Source organism: Mauremys reevesii, linkage group 20 (assembly GCF_016161935.1).
Source record: "Mauremys reevesii isolate NIE-2019 linkage group 20, ASM1616193v1, whole genome shotgun sequence".
Taxonomy (NCBI): Eukaryota; Metazoa; Chordata; order Testudines; family Geoemydidae; genus Mauremys; species Mauremys reevesii.
In genome coordinates, this window is record NC_052642.1 from 24,280,399 (window position 1) to 24,297,205 (window position 16,807).

At 54.9% G+C, this 16,807-nt stretch overlaps 1 protein-coding gene across 6 annotated transcripts in view; it reads right to left on the reverse strand.

Annotated features, from left to right (window-relative positions):
- Positions 1–2,495: 2,495 nt before the first annotated feature.
- The window catches only part of WDR81 (WD repeat domain 81), a 38,259-nt gene continuing 23,947 nt past the window's right edge, over positions 2,496–16,807 (reverse strand). For 3 of the 6 annotated variants that reach the window (XM_039508002.1, XM_039508001.1, XM_039508000.1), the window contains exons 2-11: positions 11,877–15,445; positions 11,374–11,481; positions 10,972–11,162; positions 8,511–8,701; positions 8,012–8,177; positions 7,712–7,877; positions 6,646–7,344; positions 5,965–6,110; positions 5,550–5,729; positions 2,496–4,472 (exon numbers count right to left, since the gene is read on the reverse strand). In XM_039508002.1, the coding sequence (XP_039363936.1) occupies positions 4,146–4,472; positions 5,550–5,729; positions 5,965–6,110; positions 6,646–7,344; positions 7,712–7,877; positions 8,012–8,177; positions 8,511–8,701; positions 10,972–11,162; positions 11,374–11,481; positions 11,877–15,445 (5,743 nt within the window). In that variant the 3' untranslated portion in view covers positions 2,496–4,145. Of the gene's footprint in view, positions 4,473–5,549; positions 5,730–5,964; positions 6,111–6,645; positions 7,345–7,711; positions 7,878–8,011; positions 8,178–8,510; positions 8,702–10,971; positions 11,163–11,373; positions 11,482–11,581; positions 11,837–11,876; positions 15,446–16,669; positions 16,741–16,807 lie in introns of those variants that run through there. The other 3 variants (XM_039508003.1, XM_039508005.1, XM_039508004.1) reach the window with 3 other exon arrangements.

The window sequence follows — 16,807 nt, forward strand, 5'->3', positions numbered from 1 at the left end:
TTTCCCTCAAACACACACAACACGCAGCACCCATTTCCACCCATAGACTAATAGATTCCAAGGCCAGCAGGGACTGTTGTGATCATCGAGCCTGACCTCCTGTATAACACAGCCCAGATAACTGCCTCCAAATAATTCCTAGAGCAGAGCTGTTAGAAAAAAATTCAATGTTGATTTAAAAATTTGCAGTGATGGAGAATCTACCATCAACCTTGGTAAATTGTTCCAATGCTTAATTACTCTCATTGTTAACATTTTCCACCTTATTTGTAGTCTGAATTTGTCTCACTTCAACTTCCACCATTGGCTCATGTTAGATCTTTCTCTACTAGACTGAAGAGCCCATTGTTAAATATTTGTTCCCCATGTAGGTACTTATAGACTATAATGAAGTCAGCCCTTAACCTTCTCTTTGTGAAGCTAAATAGATTGAGCGCCTTGAGTCTATCACTATCAGACGTGTTCTTTAATCCTTCTTGTGGCTCTTCTCTGACCTTTCCAGTTTATCAACATCCTTCTTGAATTGTGGGCATCAGAACTGGACACAGGATTCCAGCGGTGGTCGCACCAGCGCCAAATACAGAGGTAAAACAACCTCCCTGCTCTTACTCAGGATTCCTGTTTAGGCATCCCAGGATCACATTAACTCTTTTGGCCACAGCATCACATGGGGAGTCATATTCAGCGGAATAGCCACCACAACCCCCAAATCTTTTTCACTCACTGCTTCCCAGGATAGAGTCCCCCCATCCCATAAGTATGGCCTACATTCTGTGTTCCCAGATGTATACATTGACATGAAGCCATATGAAAACACATATTGTTTGCTTGCAGCCAGTTTACCAAGCGATGTCGATCACTCTGAATCAGTGACCTATCCTCTTCATTATTTACCACTCCTCCAATTTTTGTGTCTTCTGCAAATTTGATCAGGAGTGATTTTGTGTTTCCAAGTCACAGATAAGGATGTTAAATAGCGTAGGGCTAAGAACCAATCCCTGTGGGACCCCCTCTTGGAAACACACCCACTCAATAGCAATTCTCCATTTACAGTTACATTTTGAGACCTATCAATTAGCTAGTTTTTAATGTTTAAAATGTACCATGTTAATTTTATATTGTTCTATTTTTAATCAAAATGTCATGCAGTACCAAGTCAAACACCTTACAGAAGTCTAAGTATATTACATCAACACTATGACCTTTATCAACCAAACTTTGTCTCATCAAAACAAGATATCAAGTTAGTTTGACAAGATCTATTTTCCATAATCCCTGTATTTATCTGCATTAATTACATTAACCCTCATTTAGTTCTTTATTAATTGACTACCATAATCAGCTACTCCATTATTTTGTCTGTGATCAACATCAGGCTGAAAGGTCAACTCATTTACCCTTTTTAAAAATTGGCACAATATTAGTCATCTTCTAGTCTCCTGGAACTTCTTCAGTACTCGAAGATTTTGAAAAATCAACATTAATGGTCCAGCAAGCACCTCATCCAGCTCTTTTAAAGCTCTTAGATGCAAGTTATCTGGACCTGTTGATTTTAAAATGCCTAACTGTAGTAGCTTCTGTTTAACATCCTCCAGAGATACGAGTGGACTGGAAAGAGTTTTATCATCACTCTATGATGAGGCTGCATCATGGTTTTTCCCCAGTACATTTTAAAAACTCCTTGTCCATTGCTGGCCATAGATTTCTCCTTGCATCCCTTGGCTTCCCTTATCAATTTTCTACAATTCCTACCTTCTAAATTATATTAATTACTAACAGCTTCCCCTCTTCCATTTGTTTATTTATATATATATACACACACACACACACATATACATAACACACACAGACATACACAGAGAGAGGAGAGAGAGGGGTTTTTTTTTTGTTTTTTACTTTTTACAGCTGCTTTCACTTCCTCTCTAACCCAGGTCAGTTTTTTGATCAGCAGAGCCTTTTTTCCTGGTTTGTGGCTTTTTTTGGGCATCTAGTAAGGGGTTCTTAAATGATTCCCAACTATCAATTCTTCCTTGCAGGTGATTTGGCTCATACTTGTTTTCAGCTTTGTGAAATTGGCCCTCTTAATATATATAACTGGTCTGAAGTTCATTACATTTATAATGTGCAAGGAGAATAAACTCATTATCATGCCCACCTAAGCTACCATTAACTTTTAGTTTTGTGATCAGTTCCTCTATCTGTTAAGACAAGGTCTAAGATAGAATTCTCCCACGTTGACTGCAACAGGTTTTGAGTTAGGAATGTTTAGAAAGTCCCAAGGATGTTTTAGTACTAGCAGCATGAGAACACCAGCATGTGTCACTCAGTCTGATGTCCCCCAGGCTTGCGCAGGTTTTTTCCTGCGTTACAGAAAGGTGCATAAGGAGGCCATCATCCTTTCCCCATAAGTCAAACTACTGCCCATCTTTCCCCAGCACACGCATGCAGCCACACCACACACCCCAGCACCACACACAGAAAGGCTCCTCTCGTGGTCTCTTTCAAAGGGTTTATTAGAATAAATATTTACATCTATTGCAAGTAGTTAATAGGCAACAAAGGACAGAGCTCCCCTCCCACCCCCAAATGGAGGGATAGCAAGGGACTAAGTGCTCATCTCCCCCACCCTCCATCTGCAAGCACAGGGCAGTAGGAAGTAGAGACCCCCCCAGCAGTGGGTAGCCCTGGGAGTCCCACCTGGGCAGGATGACAGCCCTTCCCCACAGTCCCTAAGCTCCACCCAGAGCCAGCAGGAGTTGCCCAGTCTCCTCCCCTCCACCTCCACCAGGTGGAGTGTTGATCTCAGGCCCGGCCCCTCTCGTCAGGCTCCCAGCCCCTCAGCACCATTCTGCAAAGTCTCAGAGTAGCTCAAGAGAGCCTGCAGCAGAACGAAGCCATGGGGTATGGACAGGCAGCTACCCTCACTGATGGGCCCAGGGAATGCCCTCTTCCCCCCGGACACAGCTCAAGCACAGCTGCCTGGAGAGGGCTGTTCTAGCCACGGAGTCCTGGGGCAGAGGGCAGCACTTTGTGGGTGCAAGGCATGCTGGGTCCTGCCCCTCGCTGTCCTAAACCTGTAGGGTAGAGTGTGAGGTATGACAGCAAAGAGGGGTTCAAGCTGCCCTCCTCGGCAAGCCTGAACTCCACCCAGCTCAGATGGGGCCCCGCCTTCAAAAGGAGCAGACAACAGCCTCATTCCAGAGCACGCAAAAGAAATCCCCTCCCCGCCACCATGGGGAACATGGATCTGCCTCTTCTGGGACAGGAGCTAAGGAAAGACGTACATCCCCCTCCCCGCTCCAGGAGCATGCAGAGATTCGGGGCAGAGGGCCTGGCTGGGAGCCTGAAACCCCCCGACAGGTCTAGTTCCTGCCTCCCCTGGCAGCTGGGGCTGCCCCACCCCTCTGTAGGGGCATTCCCACCCTCAAACAGAGGGAGTAAATGGCTGGCTCGGCTACCCGCCACTGCCCTAGGATCAGTGAGAAGCCACAGTGGGTGCTGGGAAGGGTTCCCAGATGGATGCCATGGCAGGGGTGGGGTTGCTAATAGGACTGCAGCAGACTATAAAGCAAATTGAGAAAAAGAACCCGTGTCCTCACCTTCCAGGACAACCAAATAGCCCAGTGCCCTACAGGCCCCATAGGCAAGCATGCCCAACACCAGGCCATTCCCAGGCTCAGCTGGCCCCACCCCTTTGTGACTTTCCAGCGATTCTGGGCTGGAGTGTGGAGGGCAGCGGCTGTGATCCTCTTACCAAGGGCTTCCTCTCACTCCTGTCCTGGAGGGAGGCGGGAGAACGCCCAGAGTCCACCTTTCTCTCGAGAGCAGCTCAGTCCCGGGGGGAGTCAGGCACACATGGTGTGGAAGGCTCCAGGCCTCTTGCAGGGGGGTGATGCTGCCCTGCAATGCCCAGATTTCTCCCAGCAGCAGTGGAGGTTCCTCCACTATGGCTTTTTCGAATGCAGGTACGGGTTGGGGATGATTTACTGAGAACTCCTTAACAAGTATGTTCCCCTGTATCTTGTATCCCAGAGAAATACCTCACCCCCTTTCCCCCATGAGCGAAGATATTGGCCTTACGTGCTACTACCAGAGCTAGTGGAACTGACTGCACAGGGCACCAGGCAGATAGGCCATGGAGGCCACTAGGCCAGGAGACGTATCACACCATTATCAGAACCCAGGAGGAGATGACATTTAGTGGGCAACACAGCCAGGCTGGTCAGGGTGCCCCGGAAGTTCTCTGAGCTCAACTTGGTTGTGCTGGTAGGGAAGGCCGACGACTCCAGCATGGAGTAGACGCCAATCTTGTTGGCCACGGTGCCGGTCACCACTTCACTGCCGTAGAGGTCAAAGGCATGGATGGGGTCAGAAGCAGATTTATACTGATGCAAAGGCTTCTGCTCCAGTTCCTTCCAGACAGTCAGGGAGTGATCAGAAGATGAGCTGATTAGCACACTGCCCTCTGCAGCCTGCAGGAGAGAGAGTGCCAGTGAATCAGTGTTTCTGCACTAAGACCACCCCTGGCCGAGAGCCCAGCTCTTCTCTCCCCAGATCACAAGACACTGACCCTGCAAACAGGAGTAGCACTGAGCTCCTCTCACCAGGGCACCTACAGCGTCTCTTGCTGGCAAGACCTTGTCAGTCCTAGACACCCTCCCATCTCAGACTCATGAGTGCAGTCTGGCAACTGGCATTTTCCTAAGGGACTTACTACAGCGTGCATCTCTGCCTTGCCTGACAGCCCTCTCCCTGCACATCGGGGGCTTGCCCCTTCCTCTGTCAGCCTGTTACTATCACAGAGTGGGCACCACTGCCAGACTCTCTCCTCCCCAGGCCCAGGTCCCCAAAGCACAACCCCGCTCGGCCCAGCTGAGATTCTGCAACACACTGCACTGAGGAGAGCAAAGGGCTGGGGCCGCTGCACTCTGGCTACCAGTGCTGTGAGAGGGTAAACAACCCACGCAGGTGAACTTTGTTTAACCTGAACTGGGTCAAGGACACAAAAACGCCAGTGCTGCTCCCTCAGGGCAGGTAAATATGGACAAGAGTTACTCATTAGAATGAGTTCCTGAGCAGGGAGGGGCTGCTAGCCTCAGGGAGAGAGCAGCACCCTCCCATCCTCCCCAGCTCACGTGTCTGGCCTGCCCCTCACAATGCCCACGCCTGCTCATCAGCAAGGAGACCAGGGATCTGCTGGCTCAGGCGGAACGTGAGCTGGAAGAACCTAGTGCACCAAAAGTCACTGACAGCCCCAATCCCAAGGCAAAGCCCTGGCAAGGGGGTGACAGGGGTGGCCTTAAAATAAAAAATAAGTCAACCAAGAGTTGAAAAGACTTCTGAGGAGTGGGGGAAAGATGACAAATGGGCCTGTCTACCCACCGCCCTCTGAATACTGCAGGAGCCACCGGCAGCAGGACACCCCACCACAGCCCTGTTTTTCCACTGCCGCAAGGCTCAGCAGGGTCTGCACAGCCAGCTCTCAGCCTTTAGCGCCGTCTGTGGTCCCCCACGTGCGGGGCAGCCCGAGCCCTATTCCAGCCTCTCACCTTTATCTGCAGGATGTCTCCCTCATGGGCTGGCCACCCCCTCAAGATGAGCCCTGTCCTGGTGTCCAACAGCACAATGAATCCCGATGAGAAGCCAGCCATTACACTGCGCCCACTGGGACTGACAGCCAAGCAGCGGATGAGCCCAGCACTCACGCCACTGGCCAGGCGGAACTCGTGCTACAGGAGACAGGTACAGGCAGGAGTAGCCCCAGTTACTGAGTGACAGGAGAGGATGCAGGGAGCGCCTGGATGCCAGGCCTAGCTCACCAGCCTCCCCTTGTGGGTACCCAGGCACGCTCGGACTGGGAGTAACAATGACTGGCCATACAAGCACCCGGAGGTAGGTGCAGGTGTGGAACAGATCAGGAAGAAGGTGGCCCACAATGTCTAGAGATAGCAAAGACCCCGGTACCTGTAATCCTGGCTTCCTGTGGTCAATGAAGCGCAGCACAGAGTCTGCACTGGCCACAGAGATGCTGCTGTGGGGAGAGGGCATGGTGGTCACGGCAGTGATGGGAACTTTGCTGTCCAATGCATCAAAGGTCCGGAGAAGTTTACCTTTGAAAAGAACAACAAGCTGAGTGCACCAGCACAGCCTGCCTACCTCATGGCAGCAGGGCAGGATCACTGTTCCCGCAACCAAAGACAATTCCAGTCCTTGTGTGCATCTCATCACTGCACTGCTGCAAGGACACCCATGATGTCAGGAGGGCGGGGAGGGAGAAGGAAGGGAACAGAGCAGTCTCTAGGGGGAAATCATCAGGCACCAGCAACCCAGGACACCTCTACTCCAGTCTCCTGCCTCTAGTGGCAGACTAGACTTGCTGCTTCAGAGCAAGGGACCCCTCTGTCCTATAGGTAAGACTCTGCCAGGAGCAGGAGGAGAACAGAATCACTCTGTCTTACTCTGCAGAGAGGCCCCAGCCAGCTGTTCCTCATGAAATGGAGAGGGCAGGGCTGGATTTCCTATAGGTGCAGATGTACAGATTTAGCCTGGTCCTTCTCCGTAAGCGTAAGCCGACCTGCTGAGTACAGCTCAGCCTCTCACCCCTCTCCTGGCTTCCCCTCTCTACACCAGCCGACGCCCCCTCACCTGTGAACTGGTCCCAGACATGGACAGTACCATCGCAGCTCACCACCTGCTGCGGGGCCTCCAGCTGGCTCACGTAGAAGACAGATTTCTTGTGCTGAGCATACGTGAGCCGTGGCTCCGTCTCGCTGGTGCCATCCCCGGAGTTGTAGAGGGGCCAGAGGCGGACAGTTTTATCTTTGCTGCCACTCAGGAAGAAGTCCTCACAGCTGAGTGGTGCCACACACTTGATGGCCCCCGTGTGCCCCAAGAAGCTCTGCAGTTTGATCTGGTGGAAGTGGAAGCGGGGGTCGTGCTGGCTCACCCCGATCTCGTACTGCCAGTAGGCCAGCCAGTTCCCACATAGAATGTGGGCACTGCGGGGCAGATCCTGCTTCAGGGCATTCTCCTCACTGGCAGAAGAGGGGCAAAAGCCATCAGCTCTGGGGCTGAAGCAGAGCGAGCCAGAACTCGCATGCTGTGTGTCTGCAGGGACTTGAATGCGGTTTCCCACCAGCACGCTCCCAAAGGTACCCGAGTGACTGTCTTCGTGGTGACTAGAACTGGGTTCGCTGCCTCGGGCATCCTGGTCCAAGCAGGCTGTGCCCAGTGCTGGCTCCTGACTGACCAGTGGCAGGCTCTTTGGGTTCACGCTCTCCAGGTACAAGTTGGCCAGTCTCCCAACCAGCGAGTGGTTAGGGACAATCGTCCGGATAACATCACCTGAAAGTACAGAGCACAGCTCTGGGAGAAGGAACCTCTCCCCAGCCTCCCCATCTCCCTCAGCAAGAGCACAAGGCTCACAGAGCATCCAGTATTCTGCTGGCCCAGGGCCCACTCCAGATACCGTCACCTACATGTCCTTCCTGGTCAGAGGGGCAGGGAGATCTTCCATCCCCTGCAGGCAGGGCAAGGCCCATATGATGTCCTGAGGGTTTATTCCTGTCCGTCAAGGCTGCATTACAGTTCAGGGCTCATGCACAGAGCAGATGCTGCACTTGGACCCCAGGCCAGGCATGTAACACAGAGTGCAGGGCAAGGACTGTTGGCACGAGGCCCCAGCAGCGGAGAGGAGGTAGCTGAAGCATACCTAGCAGGCAAGAGAAGGGGACATAGGTGGTGTAGGCCATCTCTGGGCTAAAAACCTTCTGTAACTCTGCCAGTGTGGCGGGGTCCAGGGGCAGCGCTCTCCCATCTGAGAAGGGCACCTCCAGCTCAGGCGTCTCACCAGGGCTCAGTGACTCTGAAGACAGACCCTGAACAAGAGAAGACAGATGATTTCCAGTGAGACCAGCCCCTCACGCGTGCCGTGGGCACCAAGGGCTGCAATGTCCTTGTGCCCACAGCCCCATGGGGAAGAGGGAGACAGAAGCCATTGACCGTCACTAACCTGCTCTTGCAGTTCCTGCAGCAGCGAGAAAGCCCCAAAGAAGGTTCCTACAGTGTCACTCAAGTGCTGCTGCACCATCTCCTGCCCAATCCGCAGGCAGATCAGGGCAATTAAACTGATGGTCTTAACACACAGGACAGTGCGGGCCTGGACACCACTAGGGAAACTGAAGAGAACACATCAGTCACCATCCCGCCCCACAGACCAACAGTGTGCACCCACTTAGTGGTTCTTGCCCTACAGGTGCACGGGGGAGGGACAGCACTGTCAGAGAGCTCCAGAGAGATGAACTCAGGATTGGCATAAGGAGAGCCCACCAGGGAGGGATGGGGCGGAATGGCAGCATGAGCCCCCATAGTCCTGAGCCCACCCCTGCCCAGGAGAGCTTTATCCCAACCCTTTAGATTGCACATGACTTTTTATCCACACCAGGCAGAGGAAATGCCAGGGTTTGGTGGGTGCCAATTGGTCCCTGGGAGTGGTGGCTCTCTACACGCACCCAATGGCAGGTGAGGTCAGGAAGCCCAGTACTGGGAGCAGGACCTCCTGGTTGATCTTGGGGAGAATGTCCATCAGGGTGGTATCTGAAAGGCACACGATTATCTTCTGGGTCAGAGTCACAGCTGCCAGCAGCCCAGCCTCCTTCCTGCTGTTTAGCCGGCCAGAGCCAACCCCACTGCTAGGGCCAACCTGGAGGGCAGAAAGAAGAGTCGAGCAGCCGTAAGCTCTCTCCATTACCACCTCCCATCCCGTGGTTACCAGCCTCCCTGCACAGGTCGGACAAGCCACATTCTGGAGCAGTTCCCAAGGAATTCATGCTTGCACCTCTCACAGCTTCCAGAGGAGCTTCCCACCCCTCCTCAAGCACCGAGCCCCACCAGGGACCAACAGACTGCAGGGGAGAGGCTGAGCCCAAAGTCCTCATCTGCTAGAAAGACCCTGAAGCCAGGAGGAGGGACAGTGGTGAGAACAAAGCACTTCAATTCCATGGTACGGACAGCGTCTGCCTGCAGGACACGCCTAAGGCCTGGAGCCTGAGTGGAGGAAGCAGAGAGAAAAGGATGCCCTAACCTGCCCCAGCCTTCAGTTTGCCCAGCGCACAGGCCTGAGCACCACTGGGCCATGCCAGGACGCTAGCAGAACATCCTGGGAACCGGACTCCTGGGCCAGTGTCATTCAAATGAGCGATACAGGATTCAACGCCAGCTCCTGGACCCGGCTCCATTCTGAGGGGCCAGCCCAGCATGCTTCGGAGCTGGAAGAGCAGCCTCTGCCCAGAACCCCAGAGGTCAGGCTTGGAATGGAAGTGACCATTTTCTCTGCCTTAAGGGCACTGGCTACAGCAGAGCTCTGGCCACGGTTACACCGAAAAGCTTTCTAATAATGCTAACACCAAAGGCATCCTTTCTAGATTATCCGCCCTTCAAACCATGCTCTTACCCAGGGGTCAGCCAACCTGAGCCTGAGAAGGAGCCAGAATTTACCAATGTACATTGCCAAAGAGCCACAGTAATACATCAGCAGCGCCCCCATCAGCAGCTCCCCGCTCCCAGCACCTCCCATCCACCGGCAGCCCCACCAATCAGTGCCTCCCCAACCATCCCCGCACCTCCCAATCAGCTGTTTCGTGGGGTGCAGGAGGCTGGGGGAGGCGGGGGAGGAGTGAGGGCATAGCAGGCTCAGGAGAAAGAGTGGAATGAGGGCAGAGCCAGGGGTTGAGCAGTGAGCACCCCCTGGCACATTGGAAAGTTGGTGCCTGTAGCTCCAGCCCTGGAGTCGGTGCCTATACAAGGAGCCGCATGTTAACTTCTGAAGAGCTGCATGTGGCTCCGGAGCCACAGGTTGGCCACCCCCACTCTTACCCAAGATGCAGGGCAGAGACCTGTTCACACTGAAAATGGGAACAATTCTCGGTGGCAGCTTCCGATCACAAGCTATGTTTCTTCCCAGAACAGAGAGCGAGAGCGAGAGAGAGAGAGCGCGCAAGACAGACAGACAGACAAGAGGCTAAAGCAAATCAGCTGTTAGCAGCTGGAGTTATGTTAGCAGCTGACTGGAGAAACTGAGAAATCCCCTCCAGGGCAAATGGCTCACAGAGAGCTGGTAGGGAAAAAGAGTTAACTCAGCGACTCCCAGGCTCTATGCTGACCACTTGCATGCTAAAGCTGCTTGAAAGTTTCCATAAAGTTTTTATTGAAAAGTGGCCTTTTTTCAAAACCAAATTTTCCCACAGAAATACGATCAGCATTGTCAAAGTTTTTCATGAACTGTTGTGCCATTCCTCACCCACAATTTTTAATCAAAAAATGTTAGGAAAATGGTTACTGAAATTCTTCATGTAGCAAGAGTCTGTAAGTAGAAAAGTAACAACTATTTAAAAGAATAAAAATGGGTCTGTTTCGAACACTTCAAAACAAAATCAAGGTTGGTTTTTTTTAAAACAGGTTACCATTTTTTGATCGCCTCTACTGAACACTTTGCCAAATAATCAACAGGAGCAACTAAGAATTTCAAACCAAGCCCACAAATCTTGCTAATCTTTCAGTATGGAATTGAGAGGCAGACGCCTTCAACCCCTCCTGGGCCTGTCCCATATGTACGGAGTGCAGAACTCTTACACCAAGAGCTCCTGGAAAGCGAGGGTTTCCAAACAGGAAATCCCTACATTGCACCCATGGGCATCACTGACAGGAAGTGGGAACTCACTCCTGGAATAGGTAGTTCCGGCTCTGGCTGCATCAGCAAAGTGCTCTCCCTGCCAACTCCCAGCCAAGCAGCAGCCCAGCAGGACACTGCTCAGCTTACAATGCCCAGGATTAAACACAGCAAAGGCGGCACATGATAAGGGCCTGTGCTGTATATCATCCCTCCCGTGTGCCTGCAGCTCAACATTTGATGCAGCTCTTGCTCCATCACATGCATGAACAGCTACAAGTAAAGAAGAAAGACAGGGCACTGACCAGGTAGCTGATGTAGGGCAGATACTGATAGGTCAGAACAGGCTCTCCATACAGGTATGCCATATACATGAGACAGGCCAGGACCGGCTTGGACACCTGGTCCCCCAGCACTGGCCGCTTCTGGTAGATGTTTCCGGCATTCAGGGGACTGTTCTCCTCGTTGCTTGGTACAAACTGCTGTCTGGTAGGACCTGCCAGAGAGATAGCTCAGTGAGCTGAGAGAGACATTGTGCTGAATCCCAAAGGGCACATCCACCCCAACACTCAGATGCCCCCACCCCCCAGCCATGCAGGTAGGTCTGCACCTTCCGGGGGAGGGCAGCATTCACAGCACATTGCTCTGGGGCACAGTCAGAGGAGCAGCCCTTCAAAGCGCCTCTTCAGCAGGTGGACGGACATTACCGATATAGCAGGATGTGAGGAGACGGAGCAGGTTCCTGGCAATGTAACGAGATGTCACAGTAGGGCCCAGTTTGGCCGAGAGCCACCTCACCATCTTACAGGCCGTGTCTGCAAAACAAGAGCGCAGAGTGAGAGAAGGAACAATAATCTACCACTCTGTAAGCTGCCCAGACCCTGCCCATGGGACACTTAGAGCCTCAGTCCTCACCAGAGCTCCCCACATAGCTGACTCTTGACCTGCATCACCACCTGGGCTTCTGTCAAGCACCCGGCCAGCTGCATCAGCCAAGCAGCAGCATCAGGACTCCATCTACCACCCTATTAAAGTCTCCATTTGATACGTTCAGATTTGCTCTGATCACCTTCCCGGAGGATTCAGGAGCACGTCCAGAGCTGGTTCCAGCTCCTCCTGCACAGGACTGGCTTCCCATCTCCCCTTTCCATTGCTGCACCAGGCACTCACCACCTCAGACAGACAGACGGCATCTAAGTGCAGCTCTTACCCAGGAGAATCGTCTGCTCTTTATCTTCAGAGTGGTCATGCAGCTCCTGCTCTTCCCCGTCCCCTGGCTCACTGTGGTCATCAGCCAGGGCAGCATCCATGGAAGCACCAGTGCCCCCTGACAGGGTAAGCTCTGTAGCAACTGTGGCTTCCTCCTCCTCCTCCTCCTCCTCTTCAGAGTCTTCACTCTGCTTCAGGTCCTGACTGCTGTCCACAGACTTCAGGCTACTCTTGTCCTTCTGGGAATCCCCATCTGCAGGTCTGTCCTCCCCCAGTGACATTTCACTGGCGCTGCTTTTGTCACTCAGCCGCCCGAGGCTAAGCAACTCCTGCTCCTGAGGCTGCAGAGACTCGCTGACATAGAGGCCACTCTGGAAATCCTCAGTCTCTGGCAGATAGGCCTGGTCGTGGAAGCTGACTCCAGACGTGTAATCCAAAAGGTCAAGTGCCGAGGAACCATGATCCACATCCATTTTGATCTCTTCCCCAAACGCACAGGAAACTGGACTGCCTCCTCCACTCTCCTCATCTTCTGCTGTTCCCAGAAGGGACTTACTTTCTTCCTGGGAGCTCTCAACGCCAACAAGGATCTGCAGGATGTGAGCCAGCAGATTAGAGAGGAAGGACTGCAGCCCCAGACGCACCATTAACTGAGCCACAAAGCAGTCTGTATACAGGTAAAACCGGCCACGGAGGCAGCAGGGATTCTCATATGCACCAATCAAGGGCTTGAGCAGGTACTTGTTTGCATTCTTGGGGCCCAAGGCTTTAGCTATGGGTTCAAACAGGTACCAGGCGGTATAGACTGCAGTGTTCTCCTCCGACATCAGAGACAAGATGAAGGGCAGCAGGATCTCCAAGCCTTCAGGAGTGATTTCACAGAGGATCCCCTCCAGCTGCTGGCACAGCTGGAAAACGAGCTCACGGCCTTGACTCTCATCCTCCACTTTCTTTGACTGGTAGGTGAAAATGAATTTGTGCAGAGATGGGAAATATGGAGGGAAGGGAACAACTGAACTGAAAGGGCTAAGGAACTGCGAGGGGCTGGGTGGTGGGAGACCCTGGGAAACAGGGTTGTACTCAAAAAGCTGGACTCTGTTCTTGGCCACCTTGTTCTTTAGAAGTCTCCCCTCAGGCATGTTCAGCTGCAGCAAAGTATCCAGCATGTGCTGGAGCGGGGCTGGGATCTCCTTCGGGTGATACTGGCAAAGATTCCGAACGATCAGGAACCGCTCCAGCAGGGATGCATCTGGCCTCAGGGTGCGTACCCTTGGCGCAAACACTACCTCAGCTATCAGAACTCCCAGTGCCTGCATGTCTCTCTGGAAAAGATCTGAGAGGCCCAGCGGCAGCTCCACCAGTGGCTGCTCCATCTCACTGTTTAAGCCTTTAACCAAGAAGTTATAGAGTTTTTCCAGCTCCTCCAGGGCCTGGACAGGATTAAAACCCTCAGGGAGCATAATCTTCATCTTGTCCCTTTCAGCTTGAGCCACACCAGGCTTACTCCTTCGATTAGGCCGGACACTTGAGGTTTTGCCTTCTGTAGGGTAGGCAGGGAGGTTGGAGGGCTGAGCTGAAGGGGTGCCAGGACAGGGCTGGTCGGCGGCTCTGCCAGCTGCAGGAATGGAATCCAGAGCTTCAGTGCCTTGCTCCAAATCATCCTCACCACTGATGGATTTCTCACCAGACCAGCTGGTTTCACAAGGTGTGGCTTCCAAGACCAGCCCATTAACTCCATCACCCATCTGACCCTGGGCATCCTCTAGGACTATTGTCTCTCTGGCGTTCTGGATGAGAGGTCGAGCAATGACTGGAGCTTCAGCAGGAACGTATGCAAGTCCCACCATGCGTCTGGGATGTGGCTGGTCAAAGAGCTGCACCACTCCATAGCTGGCCAGATGGGTGTGGTTGTCTACCAGATGGAGGCAGACGTTTTTCTCCTTGACAGCATCCTTCCCCAGCAGCTTGTAGCCAAAAGTGAGGTCAATCCAGTGGTGGAGATCCTGAGAGACTTCTCTGCTCTCCAGCAGCATGCGATGGACTTCAATGAACTCCTCATAGGAGCTGCACCAAGATGGCACATCCAGGTCAGGCATGTCAGAATGAATGGATTTAAAGATGGTGGGGTCTGTGTAGAACTCAGGGATACACTCATCTGGAGTCCAGCTCTGCATGCGCTCCATGCTGGCAGGATATTCGTTTGGCTCCCACTGCGATCTCACATGACAGCAGAGCACAGCCTTGGGTGTCCTCCGGGCAGTGTAGACGTAGTAGGTGATGTCTGAGAGGACGTCGGAGATGTGGTGGGGCACATGGAGCTGTTCTCCACTTGATCCTCCAGCTGCAAATGCCTGCTTGGTCATCTCATAGGTGAAGTCCAACTGCTTGTCTCCTTTATTGAGGCGGAACTTGGATTTTCTTAGGTCTCTGAACTTGCCGTTTTTGGTGGTGAAATCCACCACCCAGGGGAGAACTGGGTGGTAGTTGGGGTCTCCCATTCTCCGTCCAGACAGGCGATTCAGCTGCATAAGGTAGTGGAAGTTACTGACTCGCCCATGCACCCAATCCAGCACAAGGCCCCTGAGCTCCTCCTGGCAAGCTGTGCGCCTAGCCTCCTTCCCAGTCCACTCCACAGCCCTGCTTTCCTCAGCCCTTTGTTCTTCATCAGCTCTCAGATCCCTCTCTTCCTCCTCCAGTTTCTCATACTCGTGGAGGTTAATTCTGAGCCGGCTGCACAGCTTCTCATCAACTGCCACATCACGAAGGGAGATGGGACCACATGCCAGCCCCGCTTGGTGACAGGCCCTCATGGCCTGCAGGACATGGAAGAGGATGAAAAGGACCTTGGCATGGCTGTTGGTGAGCTTCGCAGGGCTGAAGGTCACAATGTCATGCAAGCAATACTGCACATACGGGTAGATGATGTATAGCATGTTGGCTGACTCCAGAAGAGCTTCTGCTTGGAGGATGTTTGGGCAGGAGGACGTAGAACCGTCTTTGGCAGTAGAGGCATACTGAACACTCCTACCCACCTGGAGAAAAGGGCAGCCATAAATCTTCTGAAGAGCCACTCTGAGCAGGTCCAGGGCCAGCACCGGGGGCGGCGTGTGAGCATGACAGTACGGCTGCACATACAGGCAGTGAGCTCTACACCACAAGTTTCTATAATTCTGGGAAGCAACATTCTGCATGAACCCATGGAGTGTTTCCAAGCGCCCGTTCCGATCGTCCTGCGCGCTGTGGTGCAAAGTCAGTGGATAAGCCAACCTCTCTTTCCTCAGACCATGGATTTCCACTCTCGTCCAGCCAGCAGGCAGCTTCTGCACAGAGTGCTGAAGGAACGTCCTCACCTCCACCTCGCTCAGCCCCTCAGGCCGGGGGCACAGGGTGGGCAGCACCCTGCGCTCCTTCAGGCTCACTAGCCACTTCACCGGGACAAAGGCAATGAGATGGGTCCCCTCAACAGCAGCAGTGAGCTGACGGTGATCAATATTCAGGTCTTTTTCCACTCTCCTAAGGAAGCACTCCATGCTGGTAAGGCACCGGCAGAGATCCACAGCACAGCGGTCTCTGCAGGAAACAGACACACTTTAAATGAGACAGGCAGCTTGGAGGCTGCGATTCCACCCATCCCCCTGGGGCTCTCGGACTCTCCTCGGTCACAGGGCAGATCTACACGCCTGGCAGCCCAGGCAGACAGACTCACACTAAGGGCTGGGGCTAGCGCTGTTGGAAGCAGGGAGTCCAGAGGCCCAGCACGCTGGAGGCTAGTCCAGCCTCTGCCTTTAGCAGACTAGCTCAAGCCCTGCTCGTGCGAGTCTGTCTGCCCTGGCTGGGAAGCTCACTCCCCGCCGCAGTGTAGACAGACCTAGGAGCTCCTGAACGGGGGTCACCTGAGGCGGGTGCCTCACCCCTCTGCCATGGCCACAGGGCTGGCCAGTCTGTGCTCAGGACTGCGGTGGCAGCGCCATTAAACCTGGGCAGGAGCGGCACACAGGCCAGCCTGGCCACGGCCCCCCCCCCGCACCGGCCCCAGCCCCCCCACCAGCCTAGTCACTGCCAGCCCAACCCCGGCCCCACCAGCCCGCCCCCCGCACCCGCCCCGGCCCCCCCATCAGCCCGGTCGCTGCCAGCCCGACCCCGGCCCCCCACCAGCCCAGCCCCGGCCACGGCCTCCACCAGCCCGGCCCCCCCCGCACCGGCCCCGGCCCCCCCATCAGCGCAGCCCCGGCCCCCACCAGCCCGGCGCTGCCAGTCCGACCGGCCCCCACCAGCCCGGTCGCTGCCAGCCCGACCCCGGCCCCCACCAGCCCAGCCCCGGCCCCCGCACCAGCCCGGTCGCTGCCAGCCCGACCCCGCCCCGCACCGGCCCCGGCCCCACCAGCCTAGTCACTGCCAGCCCGACCCCGGCCACGGCCCCCACCAGCCCGGCCCCGCACCGGCCCCGGCCCCGGCCCCACACCAGCCCGGTCGCTGCCAGCCCGACCCCGGCCCCCACCAGCCCGGTCGCTGCCAGCCCGACCCCGGCCCCCACCAGCCCAGCCCCGGCCCCGGCCCCACCAGCCCAGCCCCGGCCCCCACACAGCAGCCCGGCCCCACGGCCCTGCCCCGGCCCCAGCCCCCGCACCAGCCCGGCGCTCCCTGCGGCAGCCGGGGCCCGAGGCCCGGGGAAGGGCCGGCGGCTCTAGGGGACGCGCGGCGGGGCGCGGAGCAGCCGGGCCAGGCCCCAGCGCCGCGGGCAGCAGCGGCCCCGAGCCCGGCGAGGACACGGGACCGGGCCGCCCCCGCCCTCACCTGGGGCCGCGGCGCGGGGCTCCCCGGGTTGGGGCGGGCCCGAGCCCGAGCCCTTAGCCCCGGCGGGCGGGGGCGGCCCGGGCCCCGGCCATGTTGGATCAGCTGATGCCGGTCACATGAGGCCGCTTCTCCGGGAAA